This window comes from Asterias amurensis, chromosome 6, assembly GCF_032118995.1.
Source record: "Asterias amurensis chromosome 6, ASM3211899v1".
NCBI lineage: Eukaryota > Metazoa > Echinodermata > Asteroidea > Forcipulatida > Asteriidae > Asterias > Asterias amurensis.
Window position 1 is genome coordinate 14,786,996 of NC_092653.1, and position 23,569 is coordinate 14,810,564.

Below are 23,569 nucleotides of genomic sequence, written 5' to 3' on the forward strand. Positions count from 1 at the left end.
AGTTTTGTTATCCCTATTGGTGGAGAGCGCGTCACAAGGGTGTGTATAAACCTTTGTTTATGACCAGTAAAAAGTGTTGAAACATGGGCGTGACACGCGAGCTTGCACCTGTGCTTATAAGACAGTTTCTTCATTCCTATTGGTCGAGAGCAATGGCCGTGACAGTTGTGCCACATCACGCGATACGCGCGACGCGCACAGCGTTCCCTTATAAGGAGTTGTTTACCACAGGGCTTTACCGTTTCATAGCTGGAGGGGTGTTTTGCTATGAGAAATCATTTAACAATTATAATTTTTTATAACCAAAAAGTGTTGATTTTTTTTACCGAAAAGGTGTTTATGAATGGGAATCTAAGTGTATTGGAAAACATGAATATTTTTACAGTGACATTTGTATCATTAACATGTATTGTCAATGCACAAGCACTCACTCTCCCCCCTTACATTTTGATAAAGATGCTACTCTTTTTGTCGGGACAGGTAAGTACAGATACAGTTATTACAATGTATAATACAGTAGCTTAGGTAACTGATCTTTCAGCCACTTCAAACAAGTTCAAAGACGTGCATACAAACATGTACCCTCCTGGACTGACTTTGGGTGCACGCTTTTTAACTGGGCCGGATTTCACGAAGAGCTTAATCACAGTGACTAAGTGAAGTGTAAAGTCACAATACAAATTACTATGGTAATGTACATGTTACACTGACACCTTCTCCTGCTATCAATTTTATTGCTTTGTGAAATCGGCCCCTGGTTTAAAATATTTTAAGAGATCAAACCGACGGGTAAGTATTACATGTAGTGTACACAGGTCTGATCCTTCTTTTTCATAAGGGCAAGGCTTTTCTTCCTTGTGCATCTCTATGAGGAATTTTTCAAGGGGCACCCACGGAATTAAGGCAATCACCTGCCTGCATTTTTTATTATAAGGCCTGATTACACTTCAAACAAATGTAATTTCTATTAAATGTTAAAATGTTTCTAACTGTCCAATGCTTTTGATTTTGAAGCGGTCGCTTACAAGTGGCTGAAGATGTTGGACAGCAACAAGGCCAATCTGCAGTACTTGAGACATCACACCATCATCCAGCACTGGAGACTTTACATGAAGCATCCCTGCCACAGACAAATGTTGGACAGGAGATGTCGAACCTGAGGTACTCACGACAGAAGCCCTCAGGCAGAGCTGTACATCGAGAGAAAGACACTTGCCGAATAAAGACAACTCACAAGCTGTATAAGACAGGCCGACTGCAGATGGACTCGAATGAGATTCACAAACCACCAGAGAGGCGGCAGCAGGAGACCCACTCGCTGCTTGAGAAATATCCGGTACAGGAAACCTCACCCTTGATGCATCTAGAGCAAGCGAAGAGCCAGGCAGAGGAAGTTGTACGACTTCTCTTTAAAGGCTCATTTGACTTTACATTGCAAGACAGAGATTCAGTCCCCGAAGACTTTTCAGAACAAGCAAGCGGTCATAGAACCTCGATCGGGCTGTACTCAGCACAAGAGGATTATCGACAGGAGACACATCCTTTACAGGAGAAATACCCAATACAGGAGACCTTAAGTGAGACGCGAGAACTACCCCAGGAAAACCAAGCACAGGAAATGTTTCAACAGGACAGAGAGTGGGTTCCAGTCGAGCCATTTCAAGAGACAAATTATAGAACCTCAACAGAGAATTGCCTCAGGGATACCAACCTTCTGCATGACAATTACCCGACACAGGAGTCCTCACATGTGATTCATCTAGTACAACAGAGGAACCAGTCAGAGGAGGTACTGCAACATCTCTTTCATGTGGCACATCACATTCTACCGGATGGAGGTTATATGCCAGATCCAGATGCCTGTTCAGCTGATTTCTATGATAGCGTACTGTTTTGAAAAACATACTTTTGAATAAAATCTTTTTGCAAAAGTATTTGTATAGATCTGTACAAAAATTTTTTTTTTTATTCAACCAAATATGAGATTACATAAGAATAAGAATAAAAGCAGCTGATGTGAGAGAGGTTCTCAATACAGTTGAAGCTCCCTAAACAAGAGAGACGCTTGATTAGAGAAGATCCCACCTTAGTTGAAGCATGGCAAACAAGAGAGGCACCTGATATAAAAGAACTCCCAAGGTTGGAGAAGCTTCCAATGAATTTTTTTTGCATTCTAGATGCTCTGAGGTGCAATCTTAGGCCAATAAGAGGCATACAGAATGGAACAGAACATCTGTAAAATGTGAGCAGCAGTAGAACCTTTTGAGTTAACAGCATCTTCAAGTGCGGATCTATCATGTCTATGAACCAAGTTTTAGGGGGCAAATCTGTGAGAGAGTGAGCACGCGAATGTGAAACCTTTACGGCATGGGTCCGGGCCTAGATGCTCTGTGGTGCAATCTTAGGCCAATAAGAGGCTTTCACTTACAGAATGGAACAGAACATCTGTAAAAATGTGAGCAGCAGTAGAATCTTTGTGGTTAACAGCATGTTCAGGTGTTGATCTGACACGAATTTTAGGGGGCAAATCTGCCAAAGAGTGAGCACGCGAATGTGAAACCTTTACGACATGGGTCCAGGCCCGCTGAAGGGCCCGGGAAAATTTTTTTTTTTTAGATTGTGCAATCTTTAGGCCATTTAGAGGCCAAATGGCAAACGAAACAGAACAATGAGCTGTGGGAATATTGTGTTCCAGTGCTCCACAGTTCCAGAGTGCAAAACATGAGTTTCATGATAAAGGTGGTCAAAAGACACGGGGAACAGTTGATACTGTGTCCCCCACCCTTCGAAAATGGGGTGGGGGTTCACGTTCCTTCCACTCTTTCAGGGGGAGGTGCAAATCTGTCAACGATGGCTCATGCGTATGGGAAGCCTTTAGTCGTGAGGTGCGGGCCCGATTAAGGGCCTGGGGAAATTTTGCATTTTAGATGCTCTGTGATGCAATCTAGGGCCAATTTTGAGGGGGGACATTTGATATAGTGTCCCCCACCCTTCAAAAAATTGTGTCATCCTCTACCCCAGGAAAACCAAGCACAGGAAATGTTTCAACAGGACAGATAGTGGGTTCTAGTCAAGCCATTTCAAGAGACAAATTATAGAACCTCAGATGGGACCATAATACCAATAGAGAATTGCCTCGGGGATACCAACCTTCTGCATGACAAATACCCGACACAGGAGTCCTCACATGTGATTCATCTAGGACAACAGAGGAACAAAAAAAAATTGTGTCATCCTTTGCCCACATGATTAATGCCCATCATGCCCATAGGGAAACCGGGTTTCGTCTTACACAGTGCAAAACTTGGGCTTCATGATAAAGGTGGTCAAAAAGGTGGGGGACATTTGATATTTTGTCCCCCACCCTCCAAAAGGTGGGGGGACATGTCCCCCTGTCATCCTTTGCCCACATGATTAATGCCCATCATGCCCATAGGGAAACCGGGTTTCGTCTTACACAGTGCAAAACTTGGGCTTCATGATAAAGGTGGTCAAAAAGGTGGGGGACATTTGATATTTTGTCCCCCACCCTCCAAAAGGTGGGGGGACATGTCCCCCTGTCATCCTTTGCCCACATGATTAATGCCCATCATGCCCATAGGGAAACCGGGTTTCGTCTTACACAGTGCAAAACTTGGGCTTCATGATAAAGGTGGTCAAAAAGGTGGGGGACATTTGATATTTTGTCCCCCACCCTCCAAAAGGTGGGGGGACATGTCCCCCTGTCATCCTTTGCCCACATGATTAATGCCCATCATGCCCATAGGGAAACCGGGTTTCGTCTTACACAGTGCAAAACTTGGGCTTCATGATAAAGGTGGTCAAAAAGGTGGGGGACATTTGATATTTTGTCCCCCACCCTCCAAAAGGTGGGGGGACATGTCCCCCTGTCGTCCCCCCCCCCCCCCCCCCCCCCCGATTGACGCCCATGCTACTCTCCTGTTATTTGTGTTGAGTCCGACAATAAACACGAACGCCACCATGAAGCCTTCTATCAACAGGCTTCTGATGTCGCAGTTCTTTCTGTTGTCACAGCATGGAGTCTTCTTGAGATTTTACTCTGCTCAGTGTCGCCATGTTCTATTTGCTCCAAGCTGTGAAAATGTATATTCATCTCCACCTGTGAAAAGGTAGCTCTTTTATCCTCCTTCCCTTAGCTTTCTACTTTAATGGCACACCTTGCTAAGCTTCAAACATCACCTGAAATTGACCAAGCGTGACCATATCTCATCCTCAAGTTCACCAAATCGTACAGAAACGTATCAACTGGCATATCTAAACCTGACATTTCAGAGAAGTTTCACGATCAGTTACAAATGGCCAATAGTGTTCGTAATGGATCGCACTACAGTGGGTACCTAGCATGATCTTCTACAAAATGACAAGGAGCTGTGTCGCAGTCACAATCACATACATGTACAGTGTAGTTGCAAACAGCCCAGCATTCCCAGCGCACTGTTTTCGCTGTTTTATTAGCTCAGATACATTGACACTGCATCATTGCATTGATTAGGGCGTACAGTGTGAATGTAAAGATGCCTTGAAAACAAGTTTCTTTCTGACTCTCGTGGGTCCAAGAGAACGACTCTGCGATTTATAAACAAAGTAATTGCTTGAGATGATTAAGATTATGAAGTTCCCCACAAAAATGTCGTCCGATTTTAGTAATTAAATTGCCGAACAGTGCATAATGTTTGGGTTGCTAATAATAAAATTTGAATGGCGTTTTTGCGGAAAACTTTCTGAATCAATATCTCCAGCAATTACTTTGTTACAAACTGCAGTGTTCTCTTTGACCCACTGGGGTTGGAACGTGTTGAGAAGATACAGTTTAGTCCGTATGGCCTATAGATCAGCCCATGGAGATGATCAGCTATTACCAAGGAGAGTTGTGCAGGTTTGTCTCCCTTTAAAGGCAGTGGGCACTATTGGTAATTACTCAAAATAATTGTTAGCATAAAACCTTGATTGGTAACGAGTAATGGGGAGAGGTTGATGGTATAAAACAGTGTGAGAAACGGCTCCCTCTGAAGTGACGTAGTTTTCGAGAAAGAAGTAATTTTCCACGAATTTGATTTTGAGACCTCAAATTTACATGTAGACCGTGTGACCATGGTGCGACAAGGGTGTTTTTTTTTTTCTTTCATTAATATCTCCAGCTTCGACGACCGATTGAGCTCAAATTTTCAAAGGTTTGTTATTTTATGCATATGTTGAGATACTCCAACTGTGAAGACTACATGTAGTCTTTGACAATTACCAATAGTGTCCACTGCCGTTTTAAAGTGACTGTGTCGTCATGATCAAAAACAGGCCTGCTCAGGTACTGGCCGTACAATGTACATGGAACTATGAAGTCTCACTCGGTTACAGCATAATGTGCACGCCCTCTCTCCATACATACATACATGTACATGAAGATATGGTACCGAGGAACTACATGTACATGTAAGGCATAAAGGGGCCTAGCCGTCGATTGCACCAAACTCATCCTAACTAAGGATTAATATTAGGACTTTAGATGAGTTGAGTCTCGTATTCGAAGACGTTAGGATGCATTGAACCCATTCTAAGTTAGGACAGGTTTACTCATCCTAACTCGAGATAGGATTAATCCTAGCGTTTCGTGAAATCGGCTGCAGGTGCAGTAACTTGGTTAGAGCTCATAGTTTCAAATACACTGTACATCCACATGCCTGCCTTGATCATGATGACACTGCCCACTATAATCCATATGTGTGTTTCTCATAGAGCTATATATATTGACTAGAGCGCTAACTTGCTCTGCGTTTTGAAGCCACCCTAGGCGCAGACATGTTTGATATGTTACGTGAATTCGGAACGATTTTAATTTTACAAACATTGCAGCGATTTTTTAAATATTCGTCATGTGCGCTTACGTACGCGACTGCCCAATCGCGTAGGTCCGCGCTACGGAAACCATAACTTTGACTTGATTGACGTACTAAAAAAAATATACGCGCCTTTTAAACATGACGCACATGACGCTCGCAGTTTGTGACGCTGAGCAGCAGATTGTACGTTCACATTTGCTGCATTTTTTGCTTCGATGACACATAAAAAAGAACAAACGCACTATCATGCAAATAGCCGCACAATTGTCGTACAAATTTTCGTATTGGTTTGTACATAAACATGGATGCGCCCACACGGCTTCAAAACCTTAGTGCGTTTATAACGGGATGTTAGCGCTCTAGTCAATATATATATAGCTCTATGGTGTTTCTTGACACATATTTTGAACAAAAAAAACTATCACACCACATTTTGTTTTTTGTTCTACAGGTGTTTAAGAGGAAATGTTGAGTATGATCACGTGACCAAGATCAAATTTAGTCCAGATTGCAAGTAAGTAAAACTTTCACAAGTTTAAAACTTTGTCTCAAAGGCCTCTTTTCTTTTTAAAGATGGCTCTTTTAAGGGTGTACAAAATCATGAACCCCGTCATACTTATTGAAGACAATGTGTTCAAATGGTGACTCATGTTTACGATGTACTTTGAGATTCCTTACATGCAAATGTAACATAAATAACCAAACCAATTTTGTGTGTCTTGTATTTGATACATGACACATTTTTTTTGGATCTCATCTTTGTTGCTGAAGTAGATCTGGGTCTACCAGAACTTCTATTAGGGTAACAGTTGTTAAACCTTTTCAGTAAGGTATTTACAGCCCAAGAAATGTCAAAAGCTGCCATATGCATTTTGTAGCACATCACATGATTTGTTTTTGGACAAAATTCAAAAAAGTATTCACAATTTACATGTTTAAATTACTGTGGTGTATTCATGCATGACATGCACTATTTGCCTCATGTCAGATATAAATTCATGGTACTGTACATATAAATTTACCTGGAACATTACATGTCACCAGTATGTTTTCAACCTTTTTATTGATTTGTTGCTGATTTGTTCACTCATGCATGACATGCACAATTTGCCTCATGTCAGATATAAATGCATGGTACATGTAAATTTACTTGGAACAGTGCATGTCACCAGTATCTTTTCAACCTTTTTTTGATTTGTTGCTGATTTGTCTTTCATTGTAAAGGGCCTTCATCACCAGTCTGTCAATTGGTAACTGCATAAGAGTCTTCAAGATGACCAAGAAAGAAGATGGTTCCTCCAGCACAATCTCTGCTTCTCTGGACTTCCCGAAGGTTCGTCACATTCTTTTGTAAAAGAAGGCCTGATGTTCCGACCGTAGAACAGTATTTCTATTTTACCCTTTTAAAAAGACTCTGAGAACCGTCAAAACTTCAGGCCATTAAATACTGGTTCGTTTGGTTGGAGCAGTTTGCAACAGCTAATTCTATTTTCGAAATCTTTGATGGTCGCGCGCCTTCAGGAACTGTATCCAAAATACAAGTATTTCTGAATTTTGTTTCAATATGTCTAAAGCCCAACTCATACTTGCTTCGAATGTAGACGTCACAAATTCGCAACAAATAGTTCGCAGCAGTTCAACTCTGCTCAACTCACTTGCACATATCGCTACGAAAAGAGACTTGTAACGTCAAATTCACCTTGAACTCGCTTCGTAGGAAGTATGAACCAGGCTTTTTTGGCAAAAATCTATTGAGATAGAAAAAAATATTACTTTTGATTTATCGAGTGCTGAGGATGCTGTTCCCAGAAGCTCCTAGGATTTTTCATCGGGATTTACCCAAAAGTTACAAAAGCTATCATTTTAGAATATTAATATAAACCACAAGGGAAACTGACTGGGTAAATTTTGAAATGATTTTGGGGTTGAACAAAGAATTGACTAGAGTGAGATTCGAACCAACGACCTCCAGATTAACGTGCCGGAACTCTACCGACTGAGCTATCTAGCCCTATGTTGGCGGTGTCCCTATTTTGTCAATATCTTTGTTTGGGGTGTCAGTCAGAAGCCATACAACCCTTAACTGCCGTGTAGCCAGGGAACACAACCAAATTGCGATACAACCTGGGAAGCCGCAGCGAGGGGATCACCTTAAGGGGATGCAACTTTTTGTTTCAGATATCAATATAAACCACAAGGGAAACTGATTTTAGAACATAATAAGTGTACTCCTAATCAATGACTCTCACCCCTAACACATGCCTGAGCTTCTCTTGGTTTCTCTGGCCTTCCCTTAGTTTTTTCGATTTTGTTTACCGTCGCACCACCACAAATAAAAAAATATAAGACTTTTATCTGAAATTTGTTTTTTGCAAGGATGATATTCTTCCTACTTAAGTCTGTTCCCGATTTTGTTGCCCCTTGAAAAAGGCTAGCAACCCATTTTTTGGTATTCTACATTCCTCAGATCCCATCCTTGCATTTCAGCTGTATGGACAAACATTTATAAACTGCTTAAATCCTAAACTAGATAAGATTGTCCAAGCAATATTTTAGCGAATAAAATTTAACTCAGCTTTTCACTCTCTGTACTTTATTTTTCCCATGTTGTAATAGATACTTTCTACAGATATTATCAACATTGGTCTGGGATCCCATGCCCATGGTAGCTTCGTCATGATGGCGTACAAGGACACCACAATTCAGATATGTGATGTCAAAGGTAGGTCATAGGGTGAGGTCCTTTGACCTTAGGTCATCTTCCTAAGGGAGCATTTTAAAAAAGTTTGACATAATCACATACACTCGTATTTCATTGGACTGCCAGAATGTTCAACTGGGTTGCAACATTGATGAACTGCGAGAACAATCCTACACGAGTGAGAACGCGCATTGACACTTTGGGTGGTTCAATGGAACAGTGTGGTGGTCCAGAATACTTTATTCGATCGTTCAGACTTTTGTTTTAGGGCAAGACACCTGGGCCCAATTTCATGGCTCTGCTTACCGTAAGCAAAGGATTGGCGCTTACCGAAGCAGGGAATTCTGGCTTGTGCGCGTGCATATTGCATGTTACTACATGTACTAGGGCTAGGCATTCTTTGCTGACACAGCTTGCACGTGTACATGACGTAAGCGGAGAATAGTAATTGTAATCACAGAGTTCGTGGTAAGTTGAGCCATAGAATGGGCCCTGGACAGCCCTGTTGGGTGAGCAAGACACTTGACCATAAATTGCTCCTCTAAACCAAACCAATGTTTAAAATTTAAACACTGTCGACCCTAGGCTGTGCTCCGTGGTCGTAATGGGTTGATGTGGCTGGCAGCCAAAGGCGCCCTTGCATGCCAGCTTCTCGAACATGTTGTAGCCGCCTCCTTCGCAATTCAGCTCTCAGCTGTGAGTAAGGACGATTAGCCCCCAAAATTATTATTACAAACAGACAAATTGTTATAAACAGATAAATGGGGGCCTAGGCGTGATGAGATGGTATTACGTAGAGTAAATCCCTTTGTACCAGTATAAGCAGCTTGGGGTTGTATGCTCCCCAAAGCGTTTAAAGAATGTTTAAAGTACATGTATGCCTGATGCCCCAGGGATAACCATGTAATAAATCGCCTTGATTCTGACTTCAGTACTCTATTTGTATATGCTATACAAGAACCCAATTTTGTTATAATATGTGTATTACATGTTGCCTATATTTAGGTGAGATTCTACAGTCCATCGATACGCATCACATGAATAATAACTACGCAGCTGTATCACCATGTGGGCGCTTCGTGGCTTCATGTGGTATGTACTTATTTAAAGGCATTGGACAAAAAATTACTCAAAATAATTATTAGCATTAAACCTTACTTGGTGACAAGTAATGGGGAGAGGTTGATAGTATAAAACATTGTGAGAAACGGCTCCCTCTGAAATGACATAGTTTTCCAGACAGAAGTAATTTTCCACGAACTTTGATTTCGAGACCTCAGGTTTAGAATTTTAGATACTGAAATCAACCATCTAAAAGCACACAACTTTGTGTGACAAGGTTTTTTTTTCTTTCATTACAATCTTGCAACGTCGACGACCAATTGAGCTCATATTTTCACAGGTTTTTTATTTTATGCATAATGTAGATATGAGAGATACACCAAGTGAGAAGACTGGTTTTTGACAATTACCAACAGTGTCCAGTGTTTTTAAAACATTTCAGTTCCACCTGTCTCATTTCTCAAAATGTTGAGCCACAAGCCCTGTGGTCTTGTGAATGGACCCTTCCCATGAAATATGCTAATTACATTCAAGCATGCGTACAGACCCTATTGGTTGGCAAACGCCATAGAGTTGTGCACTAAGCAGACGCGCAATCGCGTCTGCGTCACACACCTATTAGCCGGGTACGAAACAGCGCGATGTTCCCTCATTTTGCCAACCAAAACGTTAGTGCACACGCGCTATGTGCAATTTACATATTTCATGGGAAGGGTCTAACTGATACCCTAAATTTGAGGCCTGCTCAACTTGAGTGTTTATTTCTGTTTGGAATCTGAAGGTTTCACCCCTGATGTTAAAGTATGGGAGGTTCTCTTCAACAAAGAAGGCGACTTCAATGAAGTCAAACGTGTGATGGATCTGAAGGGACACAGAGCTAGCGTCTACTACTTGTCATTCAACACAGACTCAACCAGGTGCGATCTATAAATCTTTGATTCGTTTTTAAAGATATTTTACAGGATTAGTAAGGATAAAAAAAGTCATTTCTTAAAGACACTGCCGTCGATTTCACAAAAACTCTTCCTAACTTGCGACTAATCTTAGGACTTAGGACGAGTCCCAACCCTGCACTGTACATGTAGCATGCAGACCTTAAGATTAATCCTAAGTTAGGATGAGTTACTCGTCCTAACGCGAGATGAGACGAGTCCTAACTCTTTGTGAAATCGACGGCTGGACACCTTTGGTAATTGTCAAAGACCAGTATTCTACTTTGGTGTATCTCAACATGCATAAAATATGCAAACCTGTGAAAATGTGAACTCAATTGGTAGTCAAATTTGCGAGAGAATAATGGGAAAAAACACTCTTGTCGCACAAGTTGTGAGCTTTCAGATGCTTGAATTCAGTTCAAATGTTTTAGTGAGAAGTCACTTCATTCTCAAAAACTATGTTAAATCAGAGGGAGCCATTTCTCACAATGTTTTATACTATCAACAGCTCTCCATTACTCATGACCAAGTAAGTTTTTATGCTTATAATTATTTTGAGTAATTACCATTAGTGTCCAGTACCTGGTTATTAATTAAAAATAATTTACATCATAAAACCTTTCTTGATTACAAGTAATGGGGAGAGGTTGAAAGGTTATAAAACATTGTGAGAAACAGCTCCCTCTGAAGTGGCGTAGTTTTCGAGAAAGAAGTCATTTTCCACGAATTTGATTTCAAGACCTCAAGTTTAGAATTTGAGGTCTCGAAATCAAGGATCAGAAGGCACACAACTTCGTGTGACAGGGGTGTTTTTTTCTTTCATTATTATCTCGCAACTTCGACGACCGATTGAGCTCAAACTTTCACAGGTTCGTTATTTTATGCATATGTTGAGATACACCAACTGTGAGGAGTGTCCACTGGCTTTAATAGGCATGTTATTCTATAGTTTGTTGATTCTTTTTAAAATATATTATACAGGATCACTGTAAGGATAACAAACATCATTACTTAACAGACATGATTTTCTTCTTACTATAATCCTTTTTACGATTTTTATTGCCCTTGGAAAAGTAAGAAAAACCGTGAGGACACAGTGTGAAGACAGGCACTCGAACCCACACTCTACTGGTCAGAAACACCAGAACTTGCATCTGGTGCACTTGACTGCTTGGCCACAGCACTCCACAGTGTACCAACACAACTTGGAAAACTTTGCTTATTTTTGTCTTTTTCTTTCTCAGAATGGCAACTGTTTCAAAGGATACAACATGGAAACTTTGGGACACAAATGGTGAGTGACTTGTCGTAAATTGCCAACCTCCCCACATTTAGTCCTCTTTGTTACAGTTTTATTCTTTGTTTTAACAATTCTTTGTGGTGAGGCTGTTTGTAAAAGGATTTTTCTTCTCAAAAAGTGCAGAGCATTGGGTCAAGCGGTCTTGAATACCAGGCTCAAGTTCTAACCTTCAGAGTTGGTGTATCTCAACATATGCATAAAATAACACACCTGTGAAAATTTGAGCTTAATCGGTCATCGAATTTGCGAGATAATAATGAAAGAAAAAAACACCCTTGTCACACGAAGTTGTGTGCATTTACATGGTTGATTTCGAGACCTCAAGTTCTAAATCTGAGGTTTTGAAATCAAATTCATGGAAAATTTGTTCTTTCTTGAAAACTATGGCATTTCAGAGGCAGCCGTTTCTCACAATGTTTTATACTATTAACCTCTCTCCATTACTCGTCACCAAGACAGGTTTTATGCTAATAATTATTTTGAGTAATTACCAATAGTGTCCACTGCCTTTAAGTCATTGGGATCTGGGTTCAAATCTTGGTCATGACACTTGTGTCCTTACACCACTGGAAGAGCTAAAACCTTTGCATATGGTGCTTGGTTTTGCTATACCCCAATGTGTGTAAAGCACTGTACATGTACATGCTGTTCACTCCGTGCTTTTCCTAGTCCTGTGACAGAAACATAAACACAAGCGTATTACCGCGATGGGATTCGCACCCACGACCTTTGTCATTCTAGAGCAGTTGTCTTACCACTAGACCATCGAGATTGCCATGAGCTCATTGGCCACGAGCATCAAAGTTGGCAGATACATAAAAAATGCCATAGTTGTTATTATAAATGTAAATGTAATACTACATATATGGGCTTGATTATGCCTAAACTCTGGTTTCTCTATGGAAAAACTTAAATAAATATTTAATGGCATGTTTGTTTTGCAAAACATCATTTTGAATTTATCTCTAAAAAAAAAAATTTAAATCCATAATATTTAAACCTATAAGCCTGGTTTATGCAAATGCGAAATGAGAAAGCAACGTTCTCTATTAGAAAACGGTGTGTACTGATTGTATGTGTCATAATTATGTCTCTTAATGTTGCACATGAATTGGTCCATTTATTAGTAAACAGTCAAATCAGCTAACTCTGTTTTCCTGTTTTCTTGTTTTAGTTGAGTACAACAAGAACCAGGACCCGTACCTTCTACACACTGGCAGCTACGACCACACTGGTCCCAGTTTATTGGCCCTGTCCCCTGATGCTCACACTATTGCCATTGCGTCAGGGGTAAGAATAATGGTCTACAACGCCACCACTGGGGAGGAGGAAGAGAGCTTTGAGGATGTTCACACACGTAAGAAAATTGGTTTACCACTTAGAGATACAGTACGTACATTATATATAAGTACTAAAGGGCGTACTTGTGATGCTGCCTGCATAAACGCAACAAGACCGCAAGGAGACACACGCGCCCTTTTGTAAGATGGACATTGTGCGCGTGTTGAATATGAAGGAGGCCTACACATGTGTGGTTGTATGATAAATACACTTACATGACTTTAAAAATGGCCGCATGACAGGTCGCATAACTAGGCCAGTGGGCCCTCTAGTTCTTACGTATTCATGTACATGTACATGTGCCTCTATGGTTCACCACTACATTCATTAATAAATCATTTTTTTCTTGGTTTGTTTTCAAGAGTCAATTTGCCTGTATGCCCTAGTGTCCATTCAACACATTAAGCTCTGGTATTTCTGATCGGCAGAGTGTGGGTTCAGGCCCTGTTCTTGACACATGTGTCTTTAAGCATGTCACTTACATGTCACTACTATTGCTTTGACCTTTGGACAGGTTGTAAAGTCGTTGATGCTGTCTGTTGTGCAATGTGCAATAAAGAACCCGGTACATTTTGGTTTGCCCTAGTGTTTTGTCTTTCAATTGCCTTTCATGGGAATACTTAACTTTGAGAATAGTGTACAACACTTTTACAAAACTTTTTCAAAAGTCAATTTACTTGCATACTTTAGTGTTCAATATCACATCATTCTCTGGTGTTTTTTATAGGCAGAGGGCAGGCTCAATCCCTGTTTTTGAGCCTTGTGTCAAGTTAAGCAAGGCACTTTTGCCTTGTCCTTTGGATGGGTTAAGTTGCTGGTGCTTTTAGTTGTGCAATGCGCGTAAAAGAACCCAGTTATTATTTTTATTTTTTTAAGCGAAGGTGTTTGCCCCGTTTCTGTTCTAGTATTGTACACACCCTCACCTCATCCCTGTCCCTGATTAGTTATTTTGCGCCAGAAGTGTCATTTATACTTTTTGTTTTCTTATGATGCACAAAGTTGGTAAACCTTCTGCTGCGTAAAGTCTGGGAGGTTCCAATTGTAAAGTAAGGGTAGCAAAGGCCTAAAATATTTTCAGGAATGTTTAATTGTCAATTCTCATCCATGTGTTAAGAATAGTGTACTCGAAATTCACTTTTTCCCCCCGAATTCACTCCTTTTAGAACCCATTACCAAAATTGGGTTTGACCCTAGCAACCGGTTCCTGGTATCCTGCGGGGATAGACACATCCGAGTCTTTCACAATGTGGTTGGTTACCGGTCGAACATCGCCAGCATGGAGAAGAAAATCAAGATGTCCACGACGACGAAGACGCAAAAAGAGCGAATGCAGAGTCAAATAAGACTGATGAGGTACATGTACATGTAATATGAAAGCGTCTTAAAGACACTGGACACTATTGGTAATTGTCAACCAGTCTTCTCACTTGGTGTATCTCAACATATGCATAAAATAAAAAACCTGTGAAAATTTGAGTTCGATTGGTCATAGAGTTGCCAGATAACTGAAAGAAAAAAACACCCTTGTCACACGAAGTTGTGTGCTTTCAGATGCTTGATTTCCAGACCTCAAATTCTAAATCTGAGTTCTCAAAATCAAATTCGTGGAAAATTTCTGTTCCTTCAGAGGGAGCCGTTTCTCAGAATGTTTTATACTATCAACCTCTTAATACCATTATTTGTTACCAAACAAGGTTTATGCTAGTCACTATTTTGAGTAATTACCAATAGTGTCCACTGCCTTTAAAACAATTTTTAAATCCTGATCATTTGATTCTGATTTTGTATGGTTGGGGTGCTTAAAATTGTGTAGAGTTGGTGCCAGACCTGCACTGATGCAAACAGTTTTCATGGCGAAATGAGATTATAAAAATATGCAATAGTTAGCTTTGCCTTGATAATTTGTGTTTGCTGCAAAAAAGCCCAACTCCAAAGTTTCAAGAAAGATGCAGTTGTTTTTGCTGAGGGAATAGGAAAAGAAAAGTGTCTGGCGTTGTGACTCTCTGAACTGGGGCCAATTTCATAGAGCTGCTAACTGTAAGCACACAAAATGGTGTGCTGACCTTCCCGTGCTTACTGTATGAAAATGACTGTCCTACCAGTGCAAATCCATAGTAAACGTGCTAGCTGGCCACCTTGCACTTAGGAAATTTTTGTCTGCCGTGGTTAGCACAAAAAATTTGCTTAGTTACCCTAATCAGATCTATGAAATTAGCCCCTGCTATTAAAGGCAGTGGACACTATATTATAAGTTATCACACAAGCGCGAGTGGAATACGGAAAAATATAGCGCTTCTGCGTCCCATATCCAACGAGGCCGAAGGCCGAGTTGGATATGGGACGCAGACGCGCTCTATTTTCCGTATTTCCACGAGCACGCGTGTGATAACGTATTTATCTTCAAGCAAACTTGGCGCGTGACATAGAACAAACAATACGCATGGTAGTGATATTAGCCGTGCAATATAGGTTTTATCACCACTCCATTCTGCCAATCTGATTGGAGGATTAGCACGTTCTTGAAGATAATGGTAATTACTCAAAATAATTGTTAGCATAAAACCTTACTTGGTAACAAGTAATGGGGAGAGGTTGATGTATTAAACATTGTGAGAAACGGCTCACTCTGAAGTAACGTAGGTTTTGAGAAATAAATATTTTTCCAGGAATTTGATTTTGAGACCTCAGATTTAGAATTTGAGGTCTTGAAATCAATCATCTGAAAGCACACAACTTCGTGTGACAAGGGTGTTTCTTCTTTCAGTTATCTGGCAACTCTGATGACCAATCGAACTCAAATTTTCACAGGTTTTTTATTTTATGCATATGTTGAGATACCCCAAGTGAGAAGACTGTACTTTGACAATTATCAATAGTGTCCACTGTCTTTAATGACAAACTCTCACCTGCAACGCTTAGTATTTTTTTCTTTATTAGCTTTGTTCCTACATGCAACATGTATACAAGTATCATTAACCAGTTTTTTATATTGGCTGTGAAATACAGGCCTTGAATTTTGCTTATGAAGGGACACAGAAAGTTTCCTTTCCTTTTCATAGAAGTGCCCCCCTTATCTATGAAATAACTTTGTGTTGGAACTTTGCAAATGGCAACACAGCAAAACCATTGCTGTGGGTGCCGTGGATTATTTTGAGGCCTCGGAATACATGTACATGTAGATACAAGTGTTGTTTGTCTAACACAACCAATCCAGTACATTGTGGGGTGTCATATACATGTACTAGCGGTTAAAAGCACCGGACTCTAGCTTTGGTGTTTCTGATCAGCAGAGTGTGGGTTTGTGTCCCAGTCGTGACACCTGTGTCCTTAAGCAAGACACTTAACAAAAATGCTTTGTCCTTCGGATGGGACGTAAAAGAACCCAGTGCACTTATCGAACAGAGAAGGGGTTTACCACGGCATTCCTGGTTTGATAAGCAGCATATATTGCACCACAGCATCTTGCTACAGCACCTTGTAAACCATTACATGGTGCTATTGTACATGTATGTAAAATTAGTTGGTCCCATAATTCAAACGTAGTCCTACAGTCATGTACCTTGCAGGAAAATACTTAGTGTTAAAGATAATGGACACTATTGGTTATTGTCAAAGACCAGTCTTCTCACTTGGTGTATCTCAACATATGCCTAAAATAACAAACCTGTGAAAATTTGAGCTCAATCGGTCATCGAACTTGCGGTATAATAATGAAAGAAAATAACACCATTGTCACACAAAGTTGTGTGCGTTTAGATGATTGATTTTGAGACCTCAAGTTCTAAACCTGAGGTCCTGAAATAAAATTCGTGGAAAATCACTTCTTTCTCGTAAACTATGGAACTTCAGAGGGAGCCGTTTCTCACAATATTTTCTACCATCAACCTCTCCCCATTGCTCGTCACCAAGAAAGGTTTTATGCTAACAATTATTTTGAGTAATTACCAATAGTGTCCACTGCCTTTAAAGCGCCCGGATATGCGCGCTATATAAGAATCCACAATAAATTGTTATTATTATTGTTATAAATGTCCTGAGCCTTCATTCTCTTCCTTTCACAGTGAGTGTTTAGCTGAGATTCTTGGTGAAAGTCCAAAGGTCTAGCTCCAGGAGATGTGCTTCATTCCATCAGGGACCTTGAGTCTTATCCAGTGAGTGCCTGATTTTTATCTCAATGGAATCAACAGTGTGTCAGGATTATGGGAGAAGCCGTCTTGGAAAGCCGTATCATTTATAAATCATCGTCATCCTTAGTCAGCTTCAGTATCACAAGATTTTATTCCAATGGACATTCGTATACAAATAGTGCTGATGTGCTGGGCTTCATTTCCAACATGGAGCTCGAGTCTTATCCAGTGAGTGCCTGATTTTTATCTCAATGGAATCAACAGTGTGTCAGGATTATGGGAGCAGCCATCTTAGAAAGCTGTATCAGTTATAAATCATCGTCATCATTCGTCAACTTCAATAGACAAGATTTTATTTCAATGGAAATTCATCATGTACAGGACTGATGTGCTGGGCTTCATTTCCAACATGGAGCTCGAGTCTTATCCAGTGAGTGCCTGATTTTTATCTCAATGGAATCAACAGTGTGTCAGGATTATGGGAGCAGCCATCTTGGAAAGCTGTATCGTTTATAAATCATCGTTATTCGTCAACTTCAGTACACAAGATTTTATTCCAATGGACATTCATATACGTAGTACTGATGTGCTGGGCTTCATCTTCAATATGGAGCTCGAGTCTTATCCAGTGAGTGCCTGATTTTATCTCAATGGGATCAACAGTGTGTCAGAATAGACCGCCATCTTGGATAGCCGTAATATCATTTTACAAATCATTTGTCATCCTTCGTCAACTTCAGTACACAAGATTTTATTCCAATGGACATTCATATTCGTAGTACTGATGTGCTGGGCTTCATCTTCAATATGGAGCTCGAGTCTTATCCAGTCAGTGCCTGATTTTATCTCAGACCGCCATCTTGGATAGCCGTAATATCATTTTACAAATCATTTGTCATTCTTCGTCAACTTCAGTACACAAGATTTTATTCCAATGGACATTCATATACATATGTACATGACATAGTACTGATGTGCTGGGCTTCATTTTCAACATGGAGCTCGAGTCTTATCTAGTGAGTGCCTGATGTTATCTCAATGGGATCAACAGTGTGTCAGGATTATGGGAGCAGCCATCTTGGAAAGCCGTATCATTTATAAATCATCATCATCCTTCGTCAGCTTCAGTACACAAGATTTTATTCCAATGGACATTCATATACGTAGTGCTGATGTGCTGGGCTTCATTTTCAATATGGAGCTCGAGTCTTATCCAGTGAGTGCCTGATTTTATCTCAATGGGATCAACAGTGTGTCAGGATTATGGGAGCAGCCATCTTGGAAAGCCGTATCATTTATAAACCATCATCATCCTTCGTCAGCTTCAGTACACAAGATTTTATTCCAATGGACATTCATAATACATATTGTGCTGATGTGCTGGGCTTCATTTTCAACATGGAGCCCGAGTCTTATCCAGTGAGTGCCTGATTTTATCTCAAATGGATCAACAGTGTGACAGGATAGAAACGCCATCTTGGATAGTAGTAACATCATTTATAAATCATTTGTCATCCTTTTTCAACTTCATCAGTACACAAGATTTTATTCCAATGGACATTCATTCAGTGTTGATGTGTGTCAAGGTGGATGCTTCTAGTGGTGCCTGAACACCATTACTCCAGCCACAGGGCGGATAAATTCATTCCTCAAACCATCTTAGTTCTCTGGGAAGTTCGTCCTTGGTCAACTTCTTTTAACAACATTGCCAAAAGATTCCATTCCAATGGACATTCATATAGTACTGATTTCTGCATGAACGTTATTACTCAAGCCAAAGGCATCGATTAGCTAATTTTTTGACACCATCTGATCATCCTGGGGAGTACATCCGACATGTACAAAGATTTTAATTCCAATGGACATTCACAGGGTCCATTATTTCATTTCTTAAACGATCTCAGCTTCTTAGGGAGTATGCAGCCTGTCCTTTGTCAACTTCCGTACAAAGGGCCAAAAGATTTTATTCTAATGGACATTCATGTACGATGTAGTAGCGATGTCTGCCAGTGTTGGCGCCACTAGTGGCGCATGAACATTATTACCTCAGCCACAGGGCCAATTGTTTCATACCTTAAACCATCTCAGCTCCAACCCCTGGGGAGTATACAGCCTGTCCTGCCAAATACAACATTTGTAACACAACGAAGTACATGTATTGCATCAATCACAAGAACCTTAAAGGCAATGGACACTATTGGTTATTGTCAAAGATTAGTCCTCACAGTTGGTGTATCTCAACAAATGCATAAAATAACAAACCTGTGAAAATTTGAGCTCATTTGGTCGTCGAAGTTGCGAGATAATAATGAAAGAAAAAAACACCCACTGTCACACGAAGTTGTGTGCTTTCTGATGCTTGATTTCGAGACCTCAAATTCTAAACTTGAGGTCTTGAAATCAAATTCGTGGAAAATGACTTCTTTCTCGGAAACTACGTCACTTCAGAGGGAGCTGTTTCTCACAATGTTTTATACTATCAACCTCTCCCCATTACTTGTAATCAAGTAAGGTTTTATGATGATAATTATTTTGAGTAATAACCAATAGTGTCCACTGCCTTTAACTACCCTCAGAGGTACCTATTCACTCCCGGGTGAAGGGAAGCAATTATTGTTAGGTTAGTTGCTCGAGGACACATGAGCCATGACCAGACTTCGAATCCACACCTCGATGATGATTTTGCCGCCCAAACTTGAGACCAGTGCACCAGACCGCTCGTCCATGACACGGCACAAGTGAACTGACTTCAGTCTCTACATGGTCTATGGTGAAAGACACACATTGTGTAAAATTGACTTCAGCAATTTCTTCAATTGTACCTGGCTTCGGTCACCAGCCCTTCATAATTGCCGAGCATGTATTTTGGAAGTTTGCCAAAGCTCACATTCAGAGCTTCACCAGTGGAAAGCCAAGAAATTGTCTAATTAGACTAACAGCTGGATTTATAGACCTGTATCATATCTGCCACCATCTTTGTTAAGTTCCCAGTCTTCAATTACTGAAAATATCCAATCGCAGTATACCATGCCAAAAAAGGCACCAGACTATTTTACCCTTCGTTCAAGCCTCGGTTTGGTTCATTATTGATTTGGATGCGAGAAGAACAATTAATGGCTGAATGATGATAAAGGTCCGCTGTCACCATCTTGGTCATGTTCCCTGTTACCAATGACAGTAATGAATGCTAACATTCAGTGCACATGGCTCCAGACTATTATTTCGGCCAGCCTCAGTATGGTTACAGTGAGTTGTAATGGAGTAAAATCAAGATGACCACATCGTGATGAAGGTCTATAGCTTGATCCGTGTCATGCATTGAAGTATAAGACATCCTTAAAAACAGCTTGAGTGTTGACAAAATTACTAATTTTTCTGATGGTTCAATTGAGAACTTGATGTATTTTATTTTATTGAATAATGTGAATTTTGTTGATACAACTACAACTCCATTTGTTAACCATTATTGTTTTCATGAATTTAAAACTAATTGTGAGGGCGATTTACAATACATTGCGCCCTATACACAGTTTAACCCATTAAGGGCCATTAATTTCCCCAAAAAGCGGTTGACTAAAAACAATCATACTGGCAACTCAGCATGGCACAGGCAGTCAGAACTTTCTTAAGATGCAGTGAGAAAAGGGCCTCTCCTGTGCATTATACTGCTAGAGGGCGCACTTAAGCTTGGGCGATATCGATTTATTTTATTCACGATATATCGCCAACAATATACCGCGATATTCGATATAATCGCGATTAATTAAATTTGACATCATCGGTCTTCAAACTCCAAGTGAAAGTTGTAGAAGAGACAGTCATAGCATAAGAGAGGTGTTCTAATGACCTATTCTTCTGGTTTTACTCCAAACCTATGGGGTGCGAGATGTCTCAGCTAGCAAATACATCGCGATATTTAATCGATTTCGCGATATTTCGCGATACATCGCGATATATCGATATTTCGATTAAAACCAAATCCATCCGATATCGAAATCGTTTCCAAATTAATATCGCAATATTCGATAATATCGTGATATCGCCCAAGCTTAGGCGCACTGTACTGTAATTCACCTGAATTGTTAAAGGCACTGGACACTATTGGTAATTACTCTAAATATACATTAGCATAAAGACTTGCTTGATAGTGAGCAACAGAGCTGTTGATAGTATAAAACATTGTGAGAAACAACTCCCTCTGAAGTAACGTAGTTTTTGAGAAAGATAATTTCTCACTAAATTATTTGAATCTGAGAAAGGCTTCAGACCTAAACCCTTTCTCATCTGAAAGCACACAATGTTCAACGATAGGTGTTTTTTCTTTCATAAATCTCTTGCAACTTCGGTAACCAAGAATATTGGTCTTTGACAATACACCAATCTGTTAGGCTTCGCCCACGGCGCACGTGTGAGTAAGAACATGTGATCCTCTCCAATGCCATTCTGCACAACTCTGCCGCGCGTGCCAAGCATACACGCACGCATGTCCAACTTTATAGTGTCAGACTTTTGGTTGTTCAATGGGTTGTGATTGGTCAATACGCAATGGGGCGGAGCTTAATTGATCGGTCTATTACATGTACCAAAGGTATCCAGTGCCTTTACAAGACCGGATGACCACTGGTCCTAGCTCTATGGTTGTACGTATGTCATGTACATGTATGTCCAACATTTCCCCTAAGTGAATGGCTATTAAGAAGTGTTAATTTTTACATCACTAGTGAAGATTTTAATTATTCAATGAAATGTCAGCCCCGCTTAATGTAGTTTTCCAAAAATATCTCAAGGACTTCCATAAAAAAAAATTTAAAGTTCTGAAATTTATAGGCCTATTCTTGTTTTTAGTTGCATCTCAAAATGTTTCAACACTTGGAACATAAATCTGCAGTAACTGAAGAACTTTCTTAAAGGTTTTTTACAATTTGGCTATGCTGCCAACTCTCCCTAATTCTGCAAAAAAAAAATCCCTGAAAATAATTTGTTTTTTTCCGTACTCTGATAAACAAATTGGAAAATCTTCCTGATTATGGGAACTTTTCCCCCATCATGTTGAATGTAATTCTAAAGATCTCCAAGGTTGTTGTACAATGTCTACCTGAATGCAAGGGACAAATGTTGGATATTTCAATTTGTCAAGTACTTACCGACGTTGAAAAGTTTAGCAAATAGAAAGAGAAAAAAATTGTTTTTGTTTGGTCTCGTACAAATATTGGCGGTCCAGTACCAGTAATATCTGTTTCTACAAAGGCCTGTGACACAAAGGTCTTAGTTTTAACTTCCACCCTTGATTCTATCAGAGGTTGGCTTATTGTTTGTAAAAAAAAATAGACCCTTCTCGTGAAACATATAAATTGCTTATAGTGCGTGGGTGGACACTAACATTTTACTTGGCAAAAAGAGAAAAACAACATCGCACTGTTTTGTATGCCGCTAATTGCTGCTTGATGCATATATATGCGATAGTGCATTTGCTTTAAGTGTATACACTATAGTGTGTGCCAACATAAAGGGTTTGTACTTATGCGTGAATGTAATTAGCGTATTTCATGGGAAGGGTCTATTGGAAGGGAGAATGAAAAACTGTCTGACTAGATACATGTTTTTAACCCAAACACTGTAAATGTGTCCGTAAATTTGTCGGCTTTCAGGAGGTAATATTTATAATAACATGACAATTCTGTGAAAACTGAGTACTGTTTTCTGAAATCTATTTGTTGCATTGATAGTTATTATTTGTTGTTTGAAAGGGTTTGCTGCAGTGTAAATTTCATGCAGTGACTTTTGAATGCTCAGCAACTCCCTGTATTTGCATATATCTGTATTATGCTGCCATAAAATAATTAATAGGTGCTTTGAGAAACCTATAGCAATGTGACCTCTGACGTCACACGAAAGCCATAACATGATTCACGCGCATACCGCCGGGCAAAACCTTTGTGTTTTGGCAGCCAGCTAGAAAGTGTGTGCAATCTTACCTTGATGACTACGTGTCTTTTTGCCCGACGAAACATGACGTATACAGTGTTTATTCAACAGAGGGCGGTTTGAATGTAAACATAGGTCACATCGTCTATAGATGAAGCACTGTATGTAATAAGAACGGATCGATATTACATGTATTACAACCCTTAAGCCTGGTTCATACTTCCTGCGAATGTGAATGCGATACGAATGTTTTCGTCACAAATTCGCAACGAAATTCGCACTGGGTTGAGTTCTGCTCAACTTACTTGCGAGTATCGCAGCGA

General features: G+C 40.1%; 1 protein-coding gene across 1 annotated transcript in view; it reads left to right on the forward strand.

The window, feature by feature from the left end:
- LOC139938377 (transducin beta-like protein 2) overlaps positions 1-23,031 on the forward strand; it is a 41,326-nt gene extending 18,295 nt beyond the window's left edge. Inside the window, exons 4-12 of the mRNA XM_071933846.1 lie at positions 6,307-6,369; positions 7,080-7,188; positions 8,472-8,577; positions 9,562-9,648; positions 10,400-10,535; positions 11,798-11,847; positions 13,028-13,210; positions 14,358-14,547; positions 17,256-23,031. Coding sequence (XP_071789947.1) covers positions 6,307-6,369; positions 7,080-7,188; positions 8,472-8,577; positions 9,562-9,648; positions 10,400-10,535; positions 11,798-11,847; positions 13,028-13,210; positions 14,358-14,547; positions 17,256-17,298 — 967 coding nt within the window. The 3' untranslated portion in view covers positions 17,299-23,031. The remainder of the gene's footprint in view (positions 1-6,306; positions 6,370-7,079; positions 7,189-8,471; positions 8,578-9,561; positions 9,649-10,399; positions 10,536-11,797; positions 11,848-13,027; positions 13,211-14,357; positions 14,548-17,255) is intronic.
- The last annotated feature ends 538 nt before the right edge of the window (positions 23,032-23,569 follow it).